This window comes from Panicum hallii, chromosome 8, assembly GCF_002211085.1.
Source record: "Panicum hallii strain FIL2 chromosome 8, PHallii_v3.1, whole genome shotgun sequence".
Taxonomy (NCBI): Eukaryota; Viridiplantae; Streptophyta; class Magnoliopsida; order Poales; family Poaceae; genus Panicum; species Panicum hallii.
Window position 1 is genome coordinate 4,643,129 of NC_038049.1, and position 23,846 is coordinate 4,666,974.

At 45.5% G+C, this 23,846-nt stretch overlaps 4 protein-coding genes across 5 annotated transcripts; 1 reads left to right on the forward strand and 3 right to left on the reverse strand.

Annotated features, from left to right (window-relative positions):
* Nucleotides 1-345: 345 nt before the first annotated feature.
* On the reverse strand, nt 346-4,553 carry LOC112902726 (B3 domain-containing protein Os11g0197600-like). Of its 2 annotated transcripts, none has more exons than XM_025971890.1 (6): nt 4,403-4,553; nt 3,957-4,300; nt 2,652-3,186; nt 1,982-2,065; nt 1,656-1,819; nt 346-877 (listed from the first exon to the last, which is right to left on the reverse strand). In XM_025971890.1, the coding sequence occupies exons 2-6, from the start codon at nt 4,287-4,289 to the stop codon at nt 596-598; spliced, it is 1,398 nt and encodes a 465-aa protein (XP_025827675.1). In that variant the 5' UTR covers nt 4,290-4,300; nt 4,403-4,553; the 3' UTR covers nt 346-595. The 2 variants fall into 2 exon arrangements, with proteins under 2 accessions (XP_025827675.1, XP_025827676.1); XM_025971891.1 differs by having other exon boundaries at nt 3,957-4,324.
* Nucleotides 4,554-11,340: 6,787 nt separating this feature from the next.
* LOC112902602 lies at nt 11,341-16,638 on the forward strand. The gene is made up of 7 exons (XM_025971725.1): nt 11,341-11,739; nt 11,955-12,638; nt 13,605-13,954; nt 14,452-14,663; nt 15,463-15,719; nt 15,793-15,971; nt 16,071-16,638. Exons 1-7 carry the CDS (start codon nt 11,493-11,495, stop codon nt 16,149-16,151), a joined length of 2,010 nt encoding a protein of 669 aa, XP_025827510.1. The 5' UTR covers nt 11,341-11,492; the 3' UTR covers nt 16,152-16,638.
* A 266-nt stretch (nt 16,639-16,904) lies between these two features.
* Nucleotides 16,905-19,113, reverse strand: LOC112902603. Its single transcript, XM_025971726.1, has one exon. It carries the CDS (start codon nt 18,271-18,273, stop codon nt 17,176-17,178), a length of 1,098 nt encoding a protein of 365 aa, XP_025827511.1. The 5' UTR covers nt 18,274-19,113; the 3' UTR covers nt 16,905-17,175.
* A 669-nt stretch (nt 19,114-19,782) lies between these two features.
* On the reverse strand, nt 19,783-23,180 carry LOC112902778 (protein disulfide-isomerase). The gene is made up of 10 exons (XM_025971949.1): nt 22,922-23,180; nt 22,579-22,609; nt 22,196-22,483; nt 21,880-22,068; nt 21,608-21,733; nt 21,046-21,183; nt 20,838-20,957; nt 20,630-20,747; nt 20,353-20,465; nt 19,783-20,278 (listed from the first exon to the last, which is right to left on the reverse strand). The coding sequence occupies exons 1-10, from the start codon at nt 23,101-23,103 to the stop codon at nt 20,054-20,056; spliced, it is 1,530 nt and encodes a 509-aa protein (XP_025827734.1). The 5' UTR covers nt 23,104-23,180; the 3' UTR covers nt 19,783-20,053.
* Nucleotides 23,181-23,846: the final 666 nt, after the last annotated feature.

The following is a 23,846-nucleotide window of genomic DNA, read 5'->3' on the forward strand; positions in this document are numbered from 1 at the left end:
TGTGCCCTGACAGGTCTGGCCTCACAACAATCTGCAGCTGCTAGGCAGGTGCCAAAAGATCTGACCTTGTGCTCGATCTGTAAGATTTGCTAGAAAGTCCTGGGCTACTGCCTATCTCACAAGTCATACCAACAATCTCAGAGAGAAACTAAGTGGCCGCAGAATACTTCATAACCAGCAGCCAGTTTTGGTCAAGACTTCAGTTGCACCCTAGAGCCGCATGGTTGCAACTACCACTCCACCAGCCAATGCAAGGCTGATGATCAGATAAATTGCAACCGCTCTCCTGTTTTACCTACTCCTTGAAAATACGTTTCCATAATAAACCGCAACTCTGCAAGAAAATAATTAACGGAGGCACATCAAATTACTATAATAGGTTCACAACGGCATATTTAACAGGTACAACAGGGTTCCAGACAAAACATGAGCACATATCTTATGTTTATTGTCACTTATTTGTTTTTGGGAATTATTAGTGCTCTCCCTCTTGAAGGAGCACAGAAGCATTTTCCAGCATGTGAATGAGTGACCAGTCTTCTAATTCTCTAGCCACAAGTCGACGTGATCGCACTCTCCAACGCGCGAATGAACCCTAGTCTTTACTGCTGGCACGGAGGAGCGGGGTTATCTCGGGGACAACCCTGTAGATGTGCACTTTTATGTTGTCCTCCTTGAAAAGCTCGAAGACGCAAACATCAAACTTCTCCAGATTGTTTCCTAGAGCAAATTTACCCCAGCCACCACTGAAAGAGGCGACCGAGCGGTCGCTATAGTAAACATAGTTAACTTCCCAAGGCTTCCCTAGGGGATCCCAGAGTGTCATCTTCTTGCTTGTCCGGGGAAGTGACTCTCTGACAAATTCGCATGTGATGTTCTGCAATACAAGGGACTAAGTCAGAGAAGTAATGAGAATGTAAACGAGACAATGAAACAACCTGAAACAAAGCATTAGCCCCCTTTTTCATTATGTTCTCTATACTCCTGGTGCTTGAACATTACAATCACACAGTACCAAATTAACTTACATAGTCTAATTAGGGATCAGAAAGCTAGGGAACCCAAAGGTAATTAAATGATCCAATCTAGGCTAATCTGCAATGTTACTAGAAAAATGCTGGAAAACCATTTACTGTTACAAGAACAGTTTGTTGCAGAGAGTACAGCAGGGAAGCACGAATGGGTGATAAATAAATAATGGATTTCCAAGAGATGTGATAACTACACCATAAAAACTCCCTATAAATGGAATGCCAGGAGTAATGCATATAGTGAAAGAAATAGGAATGCAGGTCCATACGTGGATCAAGCTGATTATCTCAACATGTAGTAACTGTGAATGTCTTTCAGCTATGTCCAGCTGCCAGTATTTTTTTATATACTAAACTATTCTATATTTCCAACAGTGGAGCCAACCGTGAATGCCACAAAGCATACAACACTTGTAAACTACGATCTGTAGATTTTTATCTATCATAGTATTGATGCTTAACTTTCTTAGAACATACTTCAGTATTATCTTCAAGGAATTTATATGCCATCTGAGAAAAATTCAAAATAAGCACAACAAGGAACCCTGATCATGCTGGCAACTACAAGGAAGCCTTTTGAACTCGATACAAATGAAATACCATATGGGAAGTAAGTGACATTACCATGAAAAATCCCACATAGACATAAGATTCCATCATTGTTTGCACGGCAAAAGGATTCTTTGATTTAAATTCCTTAGCCCTTCTAAGAGCAAGGTCCTTCTCTTCTTGAGTTACTGGACGCCTTTGAGATATAACCACTGGTTGCCTGGCCCTCCTCACAATGACTGAAAGATGCAATAGCATCAAATTATTCACAGAAGTCTTGCAGTCCGAAAGAACTGAATCTCTTATTAACAATAGATTATGTCAATTTCACTGTGACAAAATTGTTCGGGGGGTGGGGGGGTTGTGGGGGGGGGGGGGGGGGGGGGTGGGGGCGAACTTACATTTACCAAGCTTAGGCATATTCTTCTCTCTGATCTGAGTCTTATTGAAAGCCATAGATTCGTCTAACAAACTGAATGGGGTACCTGTGATACGCAGAAGTTAACTTGAGTGGAAAGCATGGATGACAATAATTCTGAATGAATCCTAGCTAGAAAAATAATGGTTGCTCATGAGTGTGCTAGACAATCTGGGCATGTAATCAGACATGCCACTGGATTGTTTTGGTACTGTGCTGAACTGGGATTGCAATCCTGTTTTGACAAATTAGAGCACTTATTTTTAATACTAAAAAAGAGAGAAGAGTTGGTGGTAATCTTAGACAATTGTCACCACCAATAAATCAATAAATAGCTTAGGCATGGGGATGTTCTGGCAACTACATGTCTGCAACGTCAAAGCACATGGCCTCTTAAGTTCAGATCATACAGGACAACTAATCAGCAGTACAGTTGCAGGCATGTGCTTAATGAATTAGTCATTTATGCAGTTATCCTGCAGTCAACTTCATGTTGTCAATCAAAACATACTAAAAAGATTGCAATATTAGCTGCAAATAGCTATGCACTTCTGCAATGAACACAATAACCTAGAACAATTATTCAGATCACATCTTAAAAGAAAAATATTCAGGTCAATTATACATTTTGTTGAACATTAAGGTTCTTTTACCTTTCTCAGTGTTGTTAACTGTTGATGCATCCTTAGAAGTGCGAGGGATTGCTTCAGGTCTCTTCTTCTCAGCATTTTTTGCAACACTTGAATGCCTCTTTGATGCATTGCCACCTTCTAAAAGATCATTCACTCCTCTAGTCCTCTTTCTTGTTATTCCATTACCCTCCTCTGGGGGGAGAATTGATGTATCAGAGGTGCCACCTGCATCCATGTCCCCCTGGACCTCTTCATCATCTTCAATCTTAATCACTACATCATTAGTAGGCTTCGCAACCAAAGCTGGTGGGTCCACGACGCCTAATGAACCGAACACTGTCACGGAGAATTTTGAGAGTCCATCATATGTGAATACCAAGAAATGGCCTTGCTTGACAGAGTGATCCGTAACAAATTCCTTCCACCCCTGCCCAAAGCACAACCCTTCGGAGTCCGAAGTAAGTACTGCCTGCCATGTGTTGCCGCTCGGACCTTTCAGGGAAACCAGTCCGGTAGGCTGCTCCTTGAGGTGTCGGTGGAACGATGCAGGGATTTTCTACACATATCAACAATTAAGGAGCTGTTAGTGTTTTTCTCTAGAATGCACACGAACTTATTGACACTGAGGCGAGCTGCATGTGTGACACAATCTCATATCAAAGTAAGACCAACACTATAACAAAAAAAAAAGTAAAATCCGCAAACGAACGGCGTATATATGGTATGTGGTGTACTAATCTGATGGTGCTGGAATGTGCAGTCATAATCAGGAGATGAAACATTGCTGAATATTTCTTATCAGAATTATCCGGACACCCACGTCCTAACCTTTTTGCTGAGCCAGACATTCCGCACCGGTGTCGGATTCCGAGTGGTGTTCGGCGTGTCCGAAAAACTTGCCGAATCGGCCGCGTCATGGCATTTTTGCTGAGTCAGACATTCCGCACCAGTGTCGTATTCCGAGTGGTATTCGGCGTGTCCGATAAATTTGCTGAATCGGATAACCACATCCGAATCGGACACCAAAACCCGCACAAGGAAGTAAATGAGTAGATAACAAGCAATCTACTAACGGCTAGAACATTAGAAGAAGGTAACCCAAGGGCAAAACGTCCCTTTTTTTTGGCATAGCAATCAAAAGGATTCAGATTTCTAACGGAGATAGATCAAGTCAGATCATCATCACAGCATCTCGTGGAGCAACACGACCAAAAGTAGTAATTCTCTTTTGGAAAAAGAAGGAACCGAAAAGCAATAGCACAGTCCTCGCCAGTCGCCATTGATAAATGGATTAAATGAAACAGGGGACGCAGTGAAGAAGCTTACCAATCGCTCCCCCGACTGGTTGGGGAAGAAGATCTTGAAGAACTGCTGGCCGGCGCTCTTGGCCGCCGCCGCCTCCTCCTGCTGCTGCTGCTTCGCTTTCGCCGTCTCCTTGCCGTCTTCCCTCGCCTCCTTCTGCTTCCCCTTTTGCTTCTGCTTCTCCTTCGCTGGCTCCTTGCCCTTCGCCGCCTTCTTGCTGGCTCCCGTCACCTCCTTCTCCTTCGCCCGCTCCTTGCCGTCTTCCCTCGCCGCCTTCTCCTTCCCCTTGCCGCTCTCCTTCTCGGGCGTGGCCGCCGCGCCGCGGCTCCCCTGCTGCTTCTTGCGCCCAGCCACCATGGTCGGCTTCTCTGCACAGAGCAACGGGGGATACCCTGGGATGAACAAGATTCAATGATTATTCACGCCGGCGACGCAGCCGCCGCCGCTACAGATAAACTGTGGACAGTTACCGCTGCCTTCTCGGAGTTAGGACACGGCAGTACCAAGCTCCCTCTCCCCCTTTCTCTCTCTCTCTCTCTCTTGCTCGCTCGCTCGCTCTGGGTTTAAGGAATGGCCACGGCGAGGACAAAGGAGTTGGTCTTTTCAGGAAAACAGGGGAGATGGGCTCGAAAGGCGAAGGCCTGAGCGACATCCTTGGGGTTTTTATTGCTGCCTTTTTCTGAACTGGAACCTCAGTCTTTGGGTTGTTGGGCAGCGTGCTCTGGCCTGTAGCTAGGAAAACAGCCAGCATGCATGATCATCACCTGAGGTAAGGTTGTCACGATCTGGATCATCACCTGAGATGAGATTGTCACGATCTGGAATCAGGGATGCAATGCTCTCAAGCTGGCCGTGGGAAAAGGATGGGATGTATAAGGTTTCATCCTATTCACGGGAATTCGGTAAATATCCCGTTCTAAAAATCGAAAGAAATAGGACATTTTGGAAAATGGCTGCGGTTACTAATTTATGATCTGGCATGTACAATATGAAAACTTCAGAAATGTGTTATCCATCTTCGTTATTGTGTATAATATTTAATGGTGTGGCAAATGAGCCGTTACAAAAAAATCTTTTTCCTCTACGAAATCATACCATCTAATATGAACTCCTGGAACTTAGGGAGGTGCCTAAGTGGCACGCGCACACGTGTAGAAATACGAGCATGCACTTGGAAATGCCGGTCGATCGCCGTGCCTCCATGTATGCTTCCTCCACTCTTCGTATCTATATCTAGTTTAGAAAAAGAATTAGAACAAAAGTGAAGTCAAAATTTACTAACAGAAATTTGCAACAAAAAATTTGGAAGCCATTTAGTGCAAAATAATTTCAACTTTAATTTGTTCGACACAAAAAACTTGATGTAGAATTATCTTAAAAAGGATCATGAGCCCGACCTTCTGCAGTGCTGAAGCAATGGCGGGGTGGTGATGCCATCTAATGTGGGGTACACACCTAGCGCAGCCTCCTTCTCCAATGTCGGGAGGTGGACGACGATTTGGCTAATCTGATCCCCGTCTAACATGAATCTGATGTGAAGGGGAAACATTAGTGAGAAAAGGGAAAAAGAAAAGACAAAGTTATTATATGGAACCCACACTGCTGTGGGCCCATGCATGTAAATGTGACTGCTTCGATGAAAGAAATACGTGCAAGGGCCAAATAACAACTTGCAATTTAAAAAAAGTCCACATTTTCTCCGGTGCCAGCTTCCCGAGTTTAATGACAGATCAACAAGTGACGACCTGGTTCTGCCGCACTTTCCTTTCAACGGAAATGATCCAAGTGCCTAGCTTACAAGTGGGCTTCACATGTATATTTGAAACTAGAAACAAAAGTAGTAGTAGCATTAGAAGAAAGTATTAATTCCCCATAGTAAATATGGGGGGATTGTAAGATTATTCAGGGGTATAGAAGAGATTTTTTCCAATTTAAATGAGATGACCCTTCGTAAAGAAGTGTGGTAAAAGACTGCTTCGTTCTAAAGAGGTTGGAAAGAATTTTTTGTTGCTTAGATTAAAAAGTATTTGCCAAAGGATTAATTGTTGTTAGAGATAAGAGAGAAATGTTAACTGTGCCGTTTCGTAAGAAGTTGTAGAATTGATATGAGTTTACAGAGAAATGTTGTTGCCATTTTTTTGTGCGTGCATATTTCTAGAAAAGGATATATACACGAAATGTGTATCGCTATCGCACCCCTCGCGAGCGACGTTTAGCCGTTTAGGCATACACGCACACTTCTCTACTAATACCTGTGCATGTTCCACTTAGTCTTGGTGCGTATTCTAGCGTTGAAAGGGCACCACCCGTCATCAATTTAAACAAATTCTCTCATTTTGTTTTCATCATGCACATTTCCACTTCTTTTATACATCTCTAGACGTACTCGCAATCTTATACGGCATTATGCTTTAGATTAAACTACGTGTTATTTTAAAATTGATATAGCACATATATTATGCATAATATTTAGAATATCACGTATTATAGATTGTTCATTCTCCCAACCACTTGGAGCGCAGCGATTTGTTCTCATCATCAACCTTAAAACCGCCACCCGCCGGCGTCTGCCACAAATACCACGTGCGGGGAAACAATGACCGGGCTGGCGGCTCGCGTCTCGACAGGACATGACAGTTACCAGTAGTCACTCGAGGCTGACCGGCTTTCTCGAACTTTGGGGCACAGCGACAAAATGATCTCAACATTAACAATATATATAAATTAATAATATTTATGATATCAAATAATTATGACAATATTGTTATTTGGAGTCATAAATATTAATAATATTTTTTTAAAAATTTAGTCAACTTTAAGGAGGTTTGACTTCGCCCAAACTTAAAATTGCATTTTTTTTTTTAGACTTAGACAGAGGTAGTATATGCATCTGCACGTCAGGAGGTGGCTTCTGCTCGATTTTCTTTGTACTTAATTTCTTGAGACAGTATCATGGTTGGTGAGAGAAATAGCAACTGTGCATCTCACGAGCAGCGGAGTACTATGATCAAATATCAGAGAGACATGGTACGTTTGCTATTCTTTGCAAGGTTGCTACAAGCTTGCCTACAATACACTTAGCTCTATTGTGACATTTTCTATATACTATTACTCTATGTGCATATATTTAATGACATCCCACAGGAAGGAAAAAAACCGTGCTGCCTTTCTTTAGGTATTGCTACATTGCTCAGTAGCAAAAGATAGGAAAGTGTGAACGATTGAGTATAGTTTTTTTTTATTTCTACACTGGTGCGTGCATCATAATTATAAGTTCATTTTTATTCACTTACACAGGAGAAGACAAAGAAACTGGTAGGTGAATAGGATGGGTATTTGGCAAGAAACACCTACATGTAGGTGACTGAATGGCTCATATTCACTTAAAATAATGATAATAATGTCTCGCACATAGGTGAGGTTATCAGGTACAACTAGAAAAAAGACACATTATTTTGTGAAGTTGAAACGAAAATACCAAATATCTCTAAGCTATGGCTAGATAATATTAGGCAAAAAAAAAAATGGTCACCGAGAGACTGGCCAAGTGGTTAATTGAGAAGTTTGATAAACTAAGTTGTGACAGTATCAAACATTGACTAAAAACAGTATGACCGGCTAAGATCAGTGATAAAAACTTTAGGATATACTCTTATTTTGAACTGAGCTACACTCAGTGCATATGAGCATCTAAATAATGTTAAAAATAATCGCGTCCAGCATGTAGCCAAATATTCGTAGCTCATACGCTGAAGAATCCTTTTGGCTCGTTTTTATTGGGCGATGTTGGCGCCCGCATATGTGATGCTTGTAACGCCAGGAAATGTGCTTTCGATAAAAGATGGACTGATTCTTTTGTTGTGAGTGAAAATGGCCCAACGATCCCAAAATTAAGCATCTTTTCCCTTTTGATGATTGATGACGATTGTCAGAAGAATTTCGTCGAGTGGCCCGAATGTAGCATCTGCCTTTGCATGCGTCAACAAAGTGGGCCCAAAATATATATATATACTCATTTTTTAAAAATATATATATACTTTATGCCAAAAAATACTATACTCCTGATACTCTTTGCTGGGCCGATTAAAGCTCTCCAATCTGGGCCCAATCCTCGGAGCACGACTTTCAAGTCGCCCAAGCCCAACCGCGCGTGTCGATCGAAAAAACTGGCCCGTCCCAGATTGGCCGGCCGTCGCCCAAGGCCCAAGCTCAGTTCCAATCGTTTCTGTCCACGTCGAATCCAAGCAGATCCAGCTGAAAATACTACGTCATAATGAGAAGAGAGAACAGAGCAAGAAGAGAAAAATCTGAATATAGCGTGTTGACTGAAGATAAATAGTCGATAAAGAAGCATGCCATGTGGGTCCGGTGAAACAAAAATGTTTGCTACAAGAGCAAGTGAGGAGTACATCCCCGTTTCGATTTCTTCCGTAATGTTTCCAAAAAAAAGAATCCGACAACGTTGTGGGAATTGTATTAGCAAAATAGTGCCAAATATATTCTTTGCATTTGTTTAGAGGACAACATGATGCAACAGATTAGCATGCCGCGGAGTTTGCCGACGGCGCAGGGTCGAACCTACTGGACCGAAGAAGTCTCCGCTACACTTACATTTTTGGTTAACTATTTTCTAGCGTAGCTCAATATACACAGTCTTTTACAGACTCTACGTACCCATGGATAGGTTTTAACTATGTATGTTTATAGAGGTTAATACACACACGTTTCACGGTCTCCAATCACCTCTAAACAAATGTTGCAATTCAGCATTATAAACTTAATATAGGCAGTACCTTTCACATTTTTCATAACTCCAGCACATCCTTCTTGGCATGCGAATATCTAGAGATTCCCAAAAATAAAAGAGTTCATAGCCTAGTCGTTTTAACTTCTAAGGGTCTCTCTAGTTTGGTTTTTGGCTGTGGCTTTTGCCCCCGAAAACTAAAAGCCAACCAAAAAGATTGGTTATCCCTAAAAGCTACAACCAAAAGCCACAGCCAAAAATAATTTTGTTTAGTACAATCTTCACAGCAGCTCTTCTCCTGTTTTTTTGGCTGAGGGGTAACTTCTGCTCGAAATTACCCACCTACCATTGTTTATGAAAGAAAACGGTTTGTTTATTTTTTTTCCGAGCGACCTTTCTCCTTTCTCTGCTGCCACCGCTCCTCTCCCGTTGGTTCCTGCCACCTTCCTCGTCGGTCCCCGCCGGTGCGAGCTCCCCCACCGGCGGGCGGGCCGCCGCGGGTAGGCCTCCAAGGCCCCCGCGCGAGCGAGGGGCCGCCGCCACCGTGAGCCTTCGCTGCGCATGCAAGCTCCGCCGCTGGCGGGCTGCCGCAGCGCCCGTGCCTCCGCCGCGGGCAGGCCTCCCCGGCCCCTTGTGGGCGAGCCGCCCTGCTCCCCAGCTCCGCTTCGCCCTGCTCCACCACTCTCGCCTTGCTCCACTCCGCACAAGTGGGCCCTGCTCCGCCGCCTTGCTCCCCAACTCCGCTCCACCCTGCTCCGCCCAAGTACGGGCCCCCAGCTCCGCGGCGGCGACAGCAGGAAGCCGCCATCCCGACGGCGAGGAATCGAGTGGTGGTGGTTGGAGACGGGAGGAGGTGGTGGCCGGGAGGAAGAAGAACTAACGAGTAGGGTTCGCTCGTCAGTGAGGGAGGGAGAGAGTTGAGTGGGGTTGACTGTGAATGATATTTGGGGTCCGTTTGTTAGTATTTTAAAAAAATTACAATTGTTTTATCAAATGACTTTCAGCTTTCTCACAGCCCCACAACCAAAAGCAGCTTTTTCACAGTCCACAGCTCACAGCTACTTTTTCAAGAGCCACAGCTCAACCAAACACACTCTACTTAGCACCTCCAGCACCTATGTTCAACTTTGGTGGGAGCGATTTTCAGGAATGATTAAAACATAAATGTTGCAATCTATAAAATAGTGAAAGAGCGCCGATCTATGGTAAAGATGGTGGTGGTCTGTGTGAGCGGTGCAGTCCTGCATGGGATAGTAACGGAGTGTCGAACCATGTGGCAGTGGTCGTCGGCCTGCGGTACGTGTGGCACTGTAGCATCTTGATCAAGATCGAGTAGGTTTCTCAAGACCGAGGTTTCTTGTTCCAACAATACCGTGGGATAGTCTTTCTCCACTGCCAAGTTTTTTAAGACCTCAAGGGAAATTGTTACTTTCATACTATAAATCAGATTTGAATGTTTATTGGTCAAAGGGGCTCATGCCCCCTCCCTCATAAATTGAAATTCTATCAAACTTGGAAGGTAGAACAGAAGGGCCATCAAACTTGCCGGGTACCCATTATAGCTTATGACCATCACCACTTCTCCTGTAATCAGTCTAATATAATGTCGTTCGTTCACTGCTAGTGTAACTCTCTCAAAGCCTTGTCTTGAGCTAGTTAGATCAACCTATTCGGGATCACGAATTAAGCTGGAGACATTTATTGAATTTTCTATCCCTTATAACCTCTAAGCAAAATGTTGAACTTCAACATCTATCACCTACAGGGGGGGGGGGGTGCAAATAGCTGTTTACCAGGGAAAGTCAAGTGACAAGTTCTTACATTGAGGCTTAGAAATTAGACAAGAGATCTGACCACTGGGTAATAGTTGTACGTGGTAGTCAAGTGAATGATCGCCTAATAGATGTTCAAGCAATGAAGCATGTTGTTTTCTATATATTATAAAATTTTCATGTATTAGTTTTACCTTTTTATCTATGATATGTCAATTTCATAACTCAGAGAAGAATCTTAATTTGATCTTAAAATTTTAAATACTTGTATGCTACCGCCAACTTGACACGTGAAGAAATTTAGAATTAATCAGATTTTGAAGTATGTCTTATTAGAGGGTTTCTACAATTTGCACGAATAATATTTTCCTATCTGTTATCTCGATCCACTTACTTCCGGAAAAAAATTCATTCCTTAACCTTTACTATCCTTAAATTGCACTTCTTGTTAACGATGAAGAAAGGATGCCTATAAACTAGCATTAATGACCCAAACTCTCAACAAGGCTGATTCAAGTGGTAATACGGCAGCAAAAAATGATTTTAGATGCATGGATAACTAAGTGGTGACATGTAGAGTTTCACCTAATAACTCGTGTAAAAAAAACATTGCGCCTCCCAAACTAAAAATACACGCATTCAAATCATATGAACATGTAAACAAGAAACAATATTTTGCCTATGTACACACACAATCATTTTGATCCAGAAACAAAACTCCCCTGCTGAGTTACCTCCAGGATGTGTGTGCAATGGTCAATGGAGCAAGTCCAGTGTAACGTGGTAGAAGTACCAGCATGTCGGCTCAAATTGTCTCCCCATCTCACCAAACCCCCCCATCTGACTCTGGTGACTCCAATAGTCTCTCACCGCTGCTCCTAATCCTCACCATCATCACGTGCAATTAACCAACTCCCCCCAACCAAATCCCCGCCGGAATTACAAGAAAGCCCCTCGCTTTCCGTTCCCCCCTTCCCCCTGCCCTCCGCCGTTCATGGTGCTGGTGGCCGCCGTCGAGCCCTGCCGTCCCCGCCGCGGCCTCTGATGGCGCAGTACAGGCAGCAGTACGGCGGCGGCTTCTCCGACTCCCGCGGCGGCCACCACCACCAGGGGCTCCCCGACTGGCACCGGCCCCACCACGCCTCCTCCAAGCCCGCCTCCCGGATCCGCCGCCCCGGGAAGCCCGCGCAGCGCCGCCGCTCGCCGGCCGCGGCCGCCGCCGTCGCAGCCGCGCTCCTCCTCCTCGCCGCCGTGTTCCTCCTCTCCCGCCGCATCTCGCGCGGCCCCGCAGGTTGGTTGGGCTCCTGACGCGCGCTCGCCCTGTTCATCCCCGCTTCTCCTAAATAAAAAATGGCATCTTTTGCACGCCCCGAGTCCGTCCGCGGCGCGATTCGATGCCGGGCGAGCGTTCTTGATCCAATTTCGCGTTTTGATGAACCTACCATTGCGTGCTTGATTTGAAAATTTTCTCCGCTTGGTTGCGTCGCTGTCTGTGTATTTCCGCAGAGATCAGCCAAGGTGCGGGTGCCGGGGAGAGCTTGCCGGAGTGGAACCAGAGCAATAGCTGGAAGGAGCTCAAGTTCGGGCACGGTGGGGGAGGTCGGAGCGCGCGGGACTCCAGGTACTGGGACCGAGACGATCGCCGCCGTGACGAGGACTACACAGAGGACGAGAAGGAGAAGATCTCGGGTGGAAGTGGAACTGCCGCCGATGCTAGCGGCAGCGGAGATAAAGGTGTGACAGCTGAGGCAGGTGTCGAGGATAAAGGATTGACCTTGGAGACTGGCGGTGGCGCGAAAGATGTTCCGGATGTGTCTGAAGGTGGGAAAGGAGGGACCTTGTACAATGAGGGGGGCAGGAAGGAGCTGGAGCAGTATGAGGCGGCAGCCATGGGTGCGACTGGAACGGGGGTGAAGGAGGTTGATCCAGATGATGAGTATGATGATGGCATCGACTCTCAGGATGATTTCGAGGATGCTCACCTGCATCCATCTGATGGTGGGAGGAAGCTTGGTGATGGCGGTCATGAAAGTGCTGAGAAAAAGGAGGATGTCGCCATTGAGAGGCACACAGAAACAGGTGCTGGGGTTGTTGATAGCCATGATGTTAGTAGCATGGACAAAAAGAAGGCTTCAGGAAGTAGCGATAAGAAACATGGGTCCAAGAAGAAATCGAAACATAAGAAGTCTGGTGAGTTGTTTCCCTCGTTGAAGTTTAAGTGCTATAGCTCCACAATTGCAATTTCAGAACATGATGTTATAGTTTTACTTGTTAGACATTATTATTCCAATGAGGCACTAGCTTAGGATAACTCAAAACTTTCTGTGTTTTTCTTTTTGTTCTAATATTACACTGTAGCTATTTGGTAAGTCTAAGTTGCGAACGATGTTAAGACCTGTTTTACATTCACCTGTTGCTGTAGAGACTAGTATGGTGATTATATTTAGAAACACACATTCTTCTTTTAAGAATCCTCTAGCAGGTGCTGCCGCACCTGGTAACTACCATGATCTTAGAGCATGACTGCATGAAGAATGTGCCTGCTGTATCTACATCTTGCAAAACAAAGAACATGACTCAAACATTCGATCCCTGAGATTTGACTGCCAACTAGTATTGTGGTGTCACAACATATTCATGATGTGCATTTGGATATGGATACCTTAAAACTGCATGAAAACTAACCTTCTGCAGCTCACCATCTCCAGCAAACTATTTACATGCATGGAACTGGTGTTATATGAGCATGTTTGGGGCAATGCCATGATGCATTAGCCTTAGTATCTCATGCAAGTCCAAGTCAGTAATTGTGAGCTTCATGATGAGGTTTATGAATATGATCACTACATTTGATAAGGGAAATGATCACTCCATCCAGTCGCAAAAGATAGTTGTTTTGGACATCGCCATAGTCTCTAAAATGTACCTTCACATATATAAAGTATAACTAATATGTTACATTATGAAATTACTTTTCAACACTAATCCACTCATCAGTCTCAGTTGTCAACATCAATTTGTAAACAGATGATGGTATGTTTTGGATAGTTTCATTGTGCCACACGGCACAACTTAAAATGTTGCTGCCTTTTGTGACTGGAGCAAGCTGCATATTGATTTAGATAGTAATCTAATGAACTGTTATAAATTTAACAGGTTCAACATGTGAAATGAAGTTTCTGAACTCTACTGCTCAACTTGTGGAGCCTGCGAGAAATGAGAAATTCGCTAGTTTTAATTTGGAGTATGTAGAAGTTGAAGAAAGATCAGGATCGGAATATTGGGAACCAAGATTTGCTGGCCACCAAAGCCTGCAAGAAAGAGAGGAGTCATACATAGCCCATGACCAACAGTTGAAATGTGCTTTCATTAAGGGTCCGAATGGTACAAGCACTGGTTTTGATATATCAGATGATGACCGAAAGTACATGAGCAAATGCCACATTGCTGTCTCTTCCTGCATCTTTGGAAATTCTGATCGACTGAGGACTCCATTTGGCAAAACGGTATGATATTTTTCTGGATGGTAAACTGTTGAGTAAATGTATTATGCTTCCTATGTCCTGCATATGTTGCACTCAGCAGCTTGTATCAATTTGCATTAAGCATATGTTCACATCAAAATATCATCATTTTTATGACTTGTCTAAGAAAGTTATAGAAACTAGCTAGCTTCACTAATCAATTTGCACTAAGAATATGTTCACATCAAAATATCATCATTTTTATGACTTGTCTAAGAAAGTTATAGAAACTAGCTAGCTTCACTAAGTACTCAGCAGCTTGTATCAATTTGCCCATGCCGCTGGAAGATGGAAAAAAAAAATATCTTTCAGTTTTCCCACGACAAATTATCTAAGCTGCAAGTTAAACAGCTGTTGATATTTCCTTTGCGTTAATATAGTTTTAAGATGTACCACTAGTTGCTATTTTGGTCTATATTTCACAATTTAAAAAATCCTGTTGTGCCCCTAAGAAATATTTTATTATGATATTTTTGCAGATCACAAGTCTATCAAAGAAGACAGTTTGCTTTGCTATGTTTTTGGATGAAGTAACATTGCAAACTTTAGAATCTGAAGGCCAAAAAATGGACAGCATGGGTTTCATCGGTATATGGAAGATCATATTGATTAAGAATATGCCTTATAATGATATGCGGAGAGTGGGAAAAATACCAAAATTTTTGGCACATAGGCTTTTCCCAACGTCGAGGTAAGAGTGAGTTTCTCTATAATAGTTCCTGCCCTGGTTATCCATGCATAATGGAGGAGTCAACTTGTATTCAAATGTTTTAATCTCCAACAATCCTTTTGGCCTCTGAATCTATTTAGCGCAATGATTTATTATGTCTGTGCATTATATCTTTTTTTAATACAAATGTATTTTTGAACCCTTGCCTGTCCCTGGGACCACCCGACTTCATGCAGTATGTAGTCCCGGTGTCCCAAGTGGGGAACTCATCCTGATGCCTTGTCTCTGCATGTTTGTTTGCCTGACAAATTTCTCAAGATAGTAACACTTTTTGGTTTCTTCAATTATTCAGTTGTACAATAATATATGTTTGTTTCTGGTATCGTATACTGGCCGCATTATAATTAGAGGCACATAACTTTATTTTCCTTCCCACACATACTTATGCTGGTTTGAGTTGAGCCAAGTACATCAGGTTTTATTAAGAAATCTTCTTGATTTTACTTCTAGGGTATTTAAATTTGCAGCCTTGAATGTTTATGTGTGTTGTGCTATAAGATTTGTGGTGAAACACCAAACAAGTTTATTTTATATGTTTTGTAGAAAACATGAGTAAGTTTGAGTCTTAAAGGTATATTATCGCAAGTATATATTCTTATTATACAAACACTGGGGGTGCTCATTCAGGCTAATAATTTATGATCTGTTATGTGGGGTTTTTGCTCAATTTTGCATCATTCAAGTATTATTTACAGTTGGTCTTTAATTTTTTTTTCTTATTTACCATCATCTGGCAAATCTAAGTACATTGCTGCATCAGGTTTTCAATCTGGCTGGATAGCAAATTGCGACTACAAACTGATCCAATCCTTATCCTCGAGTATTTTCTTTGGCGGCATGGTTATGAATATGCTATTTCCAATCACTATGATCGGCACTGTGTTTGGGAAGAAGTAGCACAAAACAAAAAGCTGAACAAGTTCAATCATACAATAATTGATCAGCAGTTTGAGTTTTACCAAGCGGATGGACTGACAAGGTTCAACCCATCGGATCCCAGCAAGCTGCTACCAAGCTGTATGCTCTATTACCTGCTATATTAATACTACTGTCTTAATTCTGTTGACCTAACAATTTTTACTTGATATAGATGTCCCTGAAGGCTCTTTTATTGTGAGGGAACACACACCAATGTCCAACTTATTCTCTTGCCTGTGGTACAATGAGGTTGACCGTTTCACACCTCGGGATCAGCTCAGCTTTGCATATACATACTTGAAACTTCGAAGGATGAATCCCAACAAGCCATTTCGCCTCAATATGTTTAAGGTGTGTGCAGTTCGCCATCATATCTAATTTGACAATTACAAGCCTCAATCATTTCAAATTTTGTTCAAGAAATTAATTTGTTATTCTACGACTTTTCAGGATTGTGAGAGGCGATCAATAGCAAAGCTATTCCATCATCGGTCAGAAGAGAGACACAGTGGTCCACAACTAACAAGATGACACATCCTTCTTCATGGGGGGCGGAAGAAAGGGAGATCAGGGATTGTACTTTTGATACAGCTCAGCTATTCACAAGGCTGTCCATCTTGAGATTTATGCCCCTGTCGAGGAGCTTATACTTCATATAATGCAAGTGATCCTACCCTTGTTACTCCCCAATCCTGCAGGCCAGTTCCCGCCTTTCATTTTTTGCAGTTGACAGAGGCGGACTAGGAGTTTCTAGTTGTTTGGTTTTCTTTGTTCTCCGTAAAGTTCGAGGTTTATTCTTTCGGAAAATATGGTTCATTGGATAATCTGGGGAAGTTATGGTTGCGCATGGACTTCCCAGATTGGTCATGCACAATGTATACTGTAGGACTGTTTAGTGAGACCATGATTCTTCTATAATTCTCTGTGGTCTTACTGAAATGTACAATACGACAGGAAACTGCACTATGTACTTTCATCCAGGATAGCAAGTCACGATTTTTGTCCTGATTTCATGAAATCTTCACACTTCCTGTGTATGTTTGGTCTTTGAACCTCTTTTCATTGAACAACCTATTTGTGAAAATGTATATCTAATTGCAACCCTTACACATGTTAAATAAATAAGTAAATAACTGAATTGCCAGGTGCTCAGTTCACATAATAACCCTTGTATTTTTTTTATCTCCATAATAAACCCTTGTATTTTTTGTCTCCATAATAACCCTTGTATATACGCCACTGGTTGTTTCAATGACATGTAGACCCGAGATTGGATTTTACAAGTATTCAGCGGGTACAAACAAAGAATTTTCTCTTGTTAAACACTGTCAATAATACAAGTTGCAAACCATAGGGAGATGAACATAAAAATCATCTGCACATCTAAATACACAATTACACATGTCGACACTCAACACTCTTTGCAAAACAGAAACCCAACTGATCAGACAGAAATCAGCATGAACCCAGCAACATTATTTGGAAGATCTTCCAGCTGGACAAGGTTAATCCATCAGTTGATCCAGAGGCTAATCTAAAACTCACCTCATTATTGTTAGGTTAGAGTCTTGTCTCTGAGGATCCCCAGCATCTCATTCCTGCCCCTGATCACCTCATCAAACACTTCGTCCAGAACGCAGGCGAACATCTCCACCCCTTCCCTGAGCTCACCTGACCGTGCTCTCAGCAGCTCCACGTGCCCCCTCGCCACCTCTTCTTGCTGGCCGCCATGGCCTCCACCGCCGGGCTTGCCACTGATGAGGTCCCTGACCACCGTGGCGACCTTCTCGTGCTCGGCGACCGTCGCCCGGCTCGGGAACCGGGCGTGGATCAGCGACAGCGATTCGCACCACGGCTCCAGCTCCGGGACGTCGACGGCGGAGGCTAGAGTGGGCCGGACGGCGCCGTCGTCGAGCGGGGCCGGGGAGACCAGCGCCTGGAGCACGAACATGGCCAGGACGGACGTCGTGATCTTGGCGACGAGCGTGACGACTACCATGCCGCCGCCGTCCCCGCCGGCACCACCGGAGATGATCGTCCTCCCCAGCCGCTCCGCCTCGGTCACCGCCGCCTTCACCTCCGCGATCTTGTCGCGGACGGCGGCGGCTGCCGATGACGCCTGCCGGCTGCCGGTCGGCTCCGCGGCGCTCTCTACAACGAGCGAGGCAGCAGCCGCGCCCGCGCCGTCATCGTCCCCGGCGGCGCCGCCGACCTGCGCGGCGAAGTCGACGACCATGCAGTAGCGGTGCATCCGCGACACGGCTGCCTTGAACGCGTTGCAGAAGTCGAGCAGCGCCGCGGTCTCCTGCATGTAGTGCTCGAACCAGTCGCCGGCGCCCGCAGCACCTCCACCGCGGGAGGAGACGGCGGCGGCCGCCGGCACGTCGGCCTTCCGGAAGATGGCCAGCATCTCGCGCTGCATCCGCTTCACCAGCCGCATGGCGTCGGCGCACCACCGCATGGACACCGACCCCGACCCCACGCTGCCGCCGCCGCGGCCATGATCAAGATCAACCTCCAGCGTGCTCTCCAGGTGCGCCAGCCCCTCGACGAGCGAGGCGCAGAAGGCGGCCAGGTCGCCGCCAAGAAGCGGGCATCGCCGGCGACTCCCCGGCCTGAGGCACCTCATCCTCATGCTCAACTGCCCATGCATGGATGCGAGGAACTAAAACCAAACAAACTAGCCAAGCAGTGCTTGCAAGCTTAATCCATACCCACTTGTTCGTGTGAAAGTGTTTGTGTGCTAAACATGGTGTGTGTGGAATTGAAATTCAAGGGCAATTCGATCAATGTTTGCAAATGGGTGGTAGGTTTCTTGAAGGAGTAGGGAAGATTATTTCAAAGGGGGGAAGGAGGGAGGAAGGAAGCTGAGGAGTGAAGCAAGAGGATTGGCAAACTATTCTATGAACCTGAAAACTGACACAGCTTGCTTTGCTTGGGCTTGTTCCTTGGTCTTTGGCATGCATGGTTGTCAAGAGGAGGTTGGGTGTCTGGACAAAACTCACCAACCAAACCAGTCTTTTGGGTTTTGGGGTCTGGACAGGTCTGTTCAGGTGATGATGTGGATGTGGCAACTGATTAGGATATGGATTGACTTGTAAGGATATGCTTGGATGGGCCCCTTTTTGTGTTGGATGGATTGGGATTTTGAGAAGGGGAGTAGTGAAAGTGTAGGGCTGTCGCTGAGAGGGGCCCCATGGATGCCCTTTGGTGTGGCAATTGTGCCAAGGATTTAGTAGTGACCGAAACTTCAGAATCGGTCGTGTCTCTGCATGTCTTTGTCATACAGTGATCATTCGTTTCTGTTTCCAATAATCCTAGTCCAAATACCCCTTTAAATCTGGAAAAAAAATCATTAAAGACACTCTTTTTAGGACGTGAGACTTTCACAAACGGTGTCATAGCTTTGAGAGGGATGTAACTTGTAAGACCGACGCCCCCAGTAGGAGGTTGAACGCAGAGCTTGGTGGCAAGGTTCACTGACAACAACAGCCAGGAACAGAGACGTGGAGGAGGTTCAGAGCTGCCGGCAAGGGCAACAAGGGTTCAGAAGTCAGAGGCGTCCAATGGCCGTGCTAAGCTTTGCCCCAACTCGGCAAGGCACAAGGACCTCCTGTTGTGCACGCGTGCACCCTGAAACGGTGAAACCTGGCGGACATACTGTAAAATAAACAGTTTCATGGATCGATCGTCTGCCTTAGTTCGTGGCTTTGGATGATTTTGGAGTATGAAAAGGCCACACCTACCACTACAGTACATGCATACCAAGTAGTAAAAATAACAGGTAGGATGAAAGAATTAGGGGAGGGAACAAGAGACAAGATTAAACTTCATCTTACTCAAATTTATATAACTATATCCACATATTCAGATACGGATATTATATATATATCCATATCTATGCAAAAAGAAAATTGGATATATCTTCGTTTTCGAGAAATAAATCTGGATATATCAAGGTTAGGATTCGAGGGTTTGGAGGCGTGGTCGTGGGCGGCAGCTCCGGCAGTGGCGCCGTCGCCAGGAAGCAACGCCTGGGCGTTAAGACTGGGCATAACAGTACTAGTGATATTGGCCACAGGATCAGCGCGCTGCCACGCCATTGCTACCACCCAGTGGCAAATCCGTCATCACACATGCTCAATAAACCAGGTAGCACAGCTTTATCGAGGCGGAACCGCCATTTATTCATTCAGCTTGACCACAATCCATATCTTTCTACTGTCACTTCTCAGAATCAACTAAAAGGTACTGTGATTGTACAGAATCGTTCTCAATGGGACACGCGGTCACGCCGCGGATCCCCCTTCTCTCTCTCTCTGCCCTCTCTCCCCCTCCAAAATCTGGCGTTGGAGCTGTCAAACATGTTAGCGACGCCAGGTTTTCCCTGTCCTCTCCCATGCTCACAGCCGCAAGCGTCAGAGCGTTGGGTTTTACAGCTCGTCCTTCACTGATTCGGCTGCCTCAGCTGCCTTCTCGGACGTCGTTGTCGCCTGGGCGGCGCCAGACGTCTCCTTGTTCTTCTTGATGAAGTCGATGATCTCGTCAGCCGTCCTGCCGGCGTCGTAGGAGGTGACCTTCCCGCTGGGCGTCACGAAGTACATGGTCGGGTAGCCCTGGACGTCAAACTCGCTGGGCACGTCATTCGCCGTCGCATCCTGGAAACACAGTTGAATTAGCACTTGTTCAATTTTTGTAACCGGAATTCCAGACGCATTGGGTAGAAATGTACCATCTTAGCAATCACAACTTCCTCATCACTTTGAAGTGTGGTGGCTGCCTCCTCCAAGATGGGTGCCAACTTCTTGCAGTGTCCACACCAGGGGGCATAGAACTCAATAAGAACTGCAACAGAACTATATATATCAATAGGAATTCAAGCTATTATATAGACTTTCATCACAGGGGTAAAGGCAGGAACATCATGCTAAGTATAATTCTGTTCAAAGTATGCCTAAAAGAAATAATTCCTAAATGATGAAATGGAAAAGATTAATCCAGATGCATACCATTTTTGCCAGACTTGAAGACCACATCATTGAGGTTGTCAGCCACAACGACCTTAACAGGCTCGTTGTTGACCTCAGGAATAGGCTCAGACTTCTTGAACGGCGACAACTTGCCATCCTACGAATAAAACGGATCAATGAGCTCTAAAATCATATGAAATCAAACAAAATATCACAAGAGTGCATTAAAGTTCAAAGCAATACTTACAAAGTATTCCTTCAACCAAGAGACAATCTGGTCAGCCTCAATGTGATCCTTCAAGAACTTCTTGGACTCACCATCCTGGATGAGGATAAGGGGTGCCTGCTCGTCTTTCAGACCGAAGTACTGTCGTGCCAACAAATTGAATGTTAGCACTAAGGGTTCCTGTATTGATTAACAGCATCAGTGTAAGAAGGGGAAGTGATAGCCAAACCTGGAAGGCACCCTGGGCAGCTTCAATGTCACCAATGAGGAACTTGATTTCCTTGTCCTTGAACTCCTCTGCGACAGCAGCATAAGCAGACTTGAAGGAGTCAAAAGGTCCAGTGGAGAAGTTCAAAAATAGCATTGCCTGCCAACCATTTGGTGTCGCAAAACAGTGAAAATAGTCAGTAATCAACAAATAAAGCCCACTGTGCAATGCTGTAAATAGCCTTTATCCAATCACTAAGCTTTGTCAAGTCATAACTAAAAAAATAAAATATAAATATAAATTGGACAAGCAGTTGAATACTTTTGAAAAATTCATTGATGGCACTAGAAATATACTTCATATCTAACAACAGCAATGCAGGCTTGGAATATGCCCAGGATAGAATTCAATACAGTAAAACGGCGCACTAGGAGCTAACTGGATACAGACATGGTAGCTTGGGCTCAAACTGAGTACATATCCAGTACTAACTAACCACTCCCAAAACATGGTCAATCTAACCAACAATATGCAGACAGAAGTAATACTGAGGCTATTTTAAGAACAAGTTTCATTTTCTTACCTTGGGGGCTGAGCTTTGGAAGAACTTCAAGAGGTATGGGTGGTTGTCGGGGTTCTTGTCAAAAGTAACAACTCGGGGAGTGCTGCTAGCATCAATAAACTTCTCCAAAGCAGTGACATCAAAATCCTGCACAATGTGAAGGCAATGTGACATTAGTGACAGTTCACACATGATACTATGAGTAACACAGATAGTATGTTTAATCATCTGCATAGGATACATCAGTGCCACCAAAGAATATTGCAAATCATAACAGAGAATGAGAGAAAAACCTTGCTGTCAACAACAAGCTCATCAAATGGCTTCAACAGCCTAACCAATGGCCTCTCCACCGCCGCAGCACCACGTGGGAGGTGGTTAGCGTGCAGAGTGTGGCCAAAGTCGTAGTCAGACCTCAGCTTCTCAGCAACCTCCATGAAGTTTGTAAACTCAGTGCCACTGAATTCTGTGAAGACACCAACCTATACAGTTGCAACCATCATTATAGTCAATAGTCAGCTCAAGAACATCAATCGAGCAAACAAGTCATGATACGGGGATATCACTAAATCAAAAACAGATTTGGACAAAACTGAATTAGGAGCTTACAATGTAGATCTTCTTGTCATCAATAAGGGATGCCGCGTCTTCTGGTGACTTGATCTCCTTGGAAGCAGGGCCAACCTGCTTCTTCAGGTACTCAACAATGCCCTCAGCCTCCCTAGGTCCCTTGTACTCCTGAATGTTCTTGCCCTGGTTCCTGAAGATCTTGAGGGTCGGGAACCCTTGGACCTCGTACTTGGTAGCAAGCGGCCTATTCTTGTCCTCATTGGCATCGACCTTAGCAAGAACAATCGGTGGGTCGTGCTTGCTGAGCGACTGTGCCGCCTTCTCATACTGAAACGTCGCAGAAAACACAGTTTAGCATATGAAACTGAATCAATCACCAAATAACCCTCCAAGTAAGCCACCACAGGATCCAGAAGCATTACCTCTGGAGCGAGCGCCTTGCAGTGTCCACACCTGCAAATTCGATTTGACAACATCAGCTATGGCAACTAGTGAACTAGAACAAATCCGCAGAGATCATGGATGCACAGCAGCAGCAATCACTCAAAAAATATGGCATCAGTGGAGTTGCAACTTGCAAGTGCGCCCCAGCAGTAAACACAAGAGGCAACAGCACATCAGCAAGGTTGCAAGCGCATCTGAACACCAGACTATAAACCCGCCGCGGCGGAACCCCCGATCCAGGCCCGATGGACCCCCAGCGCGAGATCTGCGCGCCGCAACCCTACAAGCGAATCGGGTGTCGTAGGTGGTGGGGGCACTCACCAGGGGGCGTAGAACTCGACGACCATGAACGGGTGCTTGGCGACGGCCTCGTCGAAGGTGTCGACGTCGAGGGTGAGCACGGCCTCCCCCTCCGCCTTCGCGGCCTCCTCCGCCCGCGCCGACAGCGCGAGGGCGAGGGCGAGCAGCAGCGAGATCCAGGCCGCGGAGGAGCTGGACGCCATGGCGGGCGGGGCAGCGGAAGTGCGGGTGGGCTCGGATTTTCTCCTCCTCCGGGGACGGGACGGGACGGGACGGGGCGCTGGCGAGTACGGCCCCGGGGGAGGCTTTAAAAGGGGGGCGGACCACGCGAGGAGAGTCCACCGGGACCACGCGGGCACGGTCACTGACGCCCGGGTCCCACCGCTGGCGGGGCTCCTGGACGCGGGGGTCACGAGATATTTGCAGGCCGCGTTTGCAGATAAGCCCCTGCGCTTACCGCTAATGACTTTAGATCTTTCGCGTCATTAAGAGGCGCTAAAGATCGATGGATAGGACAGGACCCCGCGTCGCAGATTTTTAGCGAGTAATTATTGATAATTAAGAGGGGTATAAAAGTGGGCTGTCCTAAACAGCACGGGGTTTTGGCAGGGCCCGCCGGGGACACGGTGGCAGGCCGCCACGTACCTGGGCGGGGCCGGGCCCAATGGGGGCGCGCCACCTCACCGACGTGACACGCCCGCGGGGCTCTGATTAGCCGCGCGACGCCGCCGCCGCCGTGGGCCCCACCGTAGAGAGGAAAGGGCAATACGGGAACGGGAGGGGCCAAATACGGCATGGTATAGATGTCCGCAGTCATACATACTGCAGGGCAGAAGCCGGTCGTGGCAGTCGGTAATAAATAAAAGTTAAAAAGTAGGAGTACAACAGTCTTGGAACGGTAAGTTTTTCTGGGCCACCTTATTCTAGTGCTCTTATCCTTTTCAGT

Coding starts and splice junctions, on each gene's coding strand:
- LOC112902726 (XM_025971890.1), bottom strand. CDS start 4,289: ATGGTGGCTGGGCGCAAGAAGCAGCAGGGGAGCCGCGGCGCGGCGGCC. Junction 3,187..3,956: donor ACCAGTCGGGGGAGCGATTG/GTAAGCTTCTTC, acceptor TGATATGTGTAG/AAAATCCCTGCATCGTTCCA. Junction 878..1,655: donor TCTATGTGGGATTTTTCATG/GTAATGTCACTT, acceptor CTTGTATTGCAG/AACATCACATGCGAATTTGT.
- LOC112902602 (XM_025971725.1), top strand. CDS start 11,493: ATGGCGCAGTACAGGCAGCAGTACGGCGGCGGCTTCTCCGACTCCCGC. Junction 11,740..11,954: donor CATCTCGCGCGGCCCCGCAG/GTTGGTTGGGCT, acceptor GTATTTCCGCAG/AGATCAGCCAAGGTGCGGGT. Junction 15,720..15,792: donor CAGCAAGCTGCTACCAAGCT/GTATGCTCTATT, acceptor TACTTGATATAG/ATGTCCCTGAAGGCTCTTTT.
- LOC112902778 (XM_025971949.1), bottom strand. CDS start 23,103: ATGGCGTCCAGCTCCTCCGCGGCCTGGATCTCGCTGCTGCTCGCCCTC. Junction 21,184..21,607: donor TCCAAAGCTCAGCCCCCAAG/GTAAGAAAATGA, acceptor AATGGTTGGCAG/GCAATGCTATTTTTGAACTT. Junction 20,958..21,045: donor CTGCCCAGGGTGCCTTCCAG/GTTTGGCTATCA, acceptor TTGGCACGACAG/TACTTCGGTCTGAAAGACGA.
- LOC112902603 (XM_025971726.1), bottom strand. CDS start 18,273: ATGCATGGGCAGTTGAGCATGAGGATGAGGTGCCTCAGGCCGGGGAGT.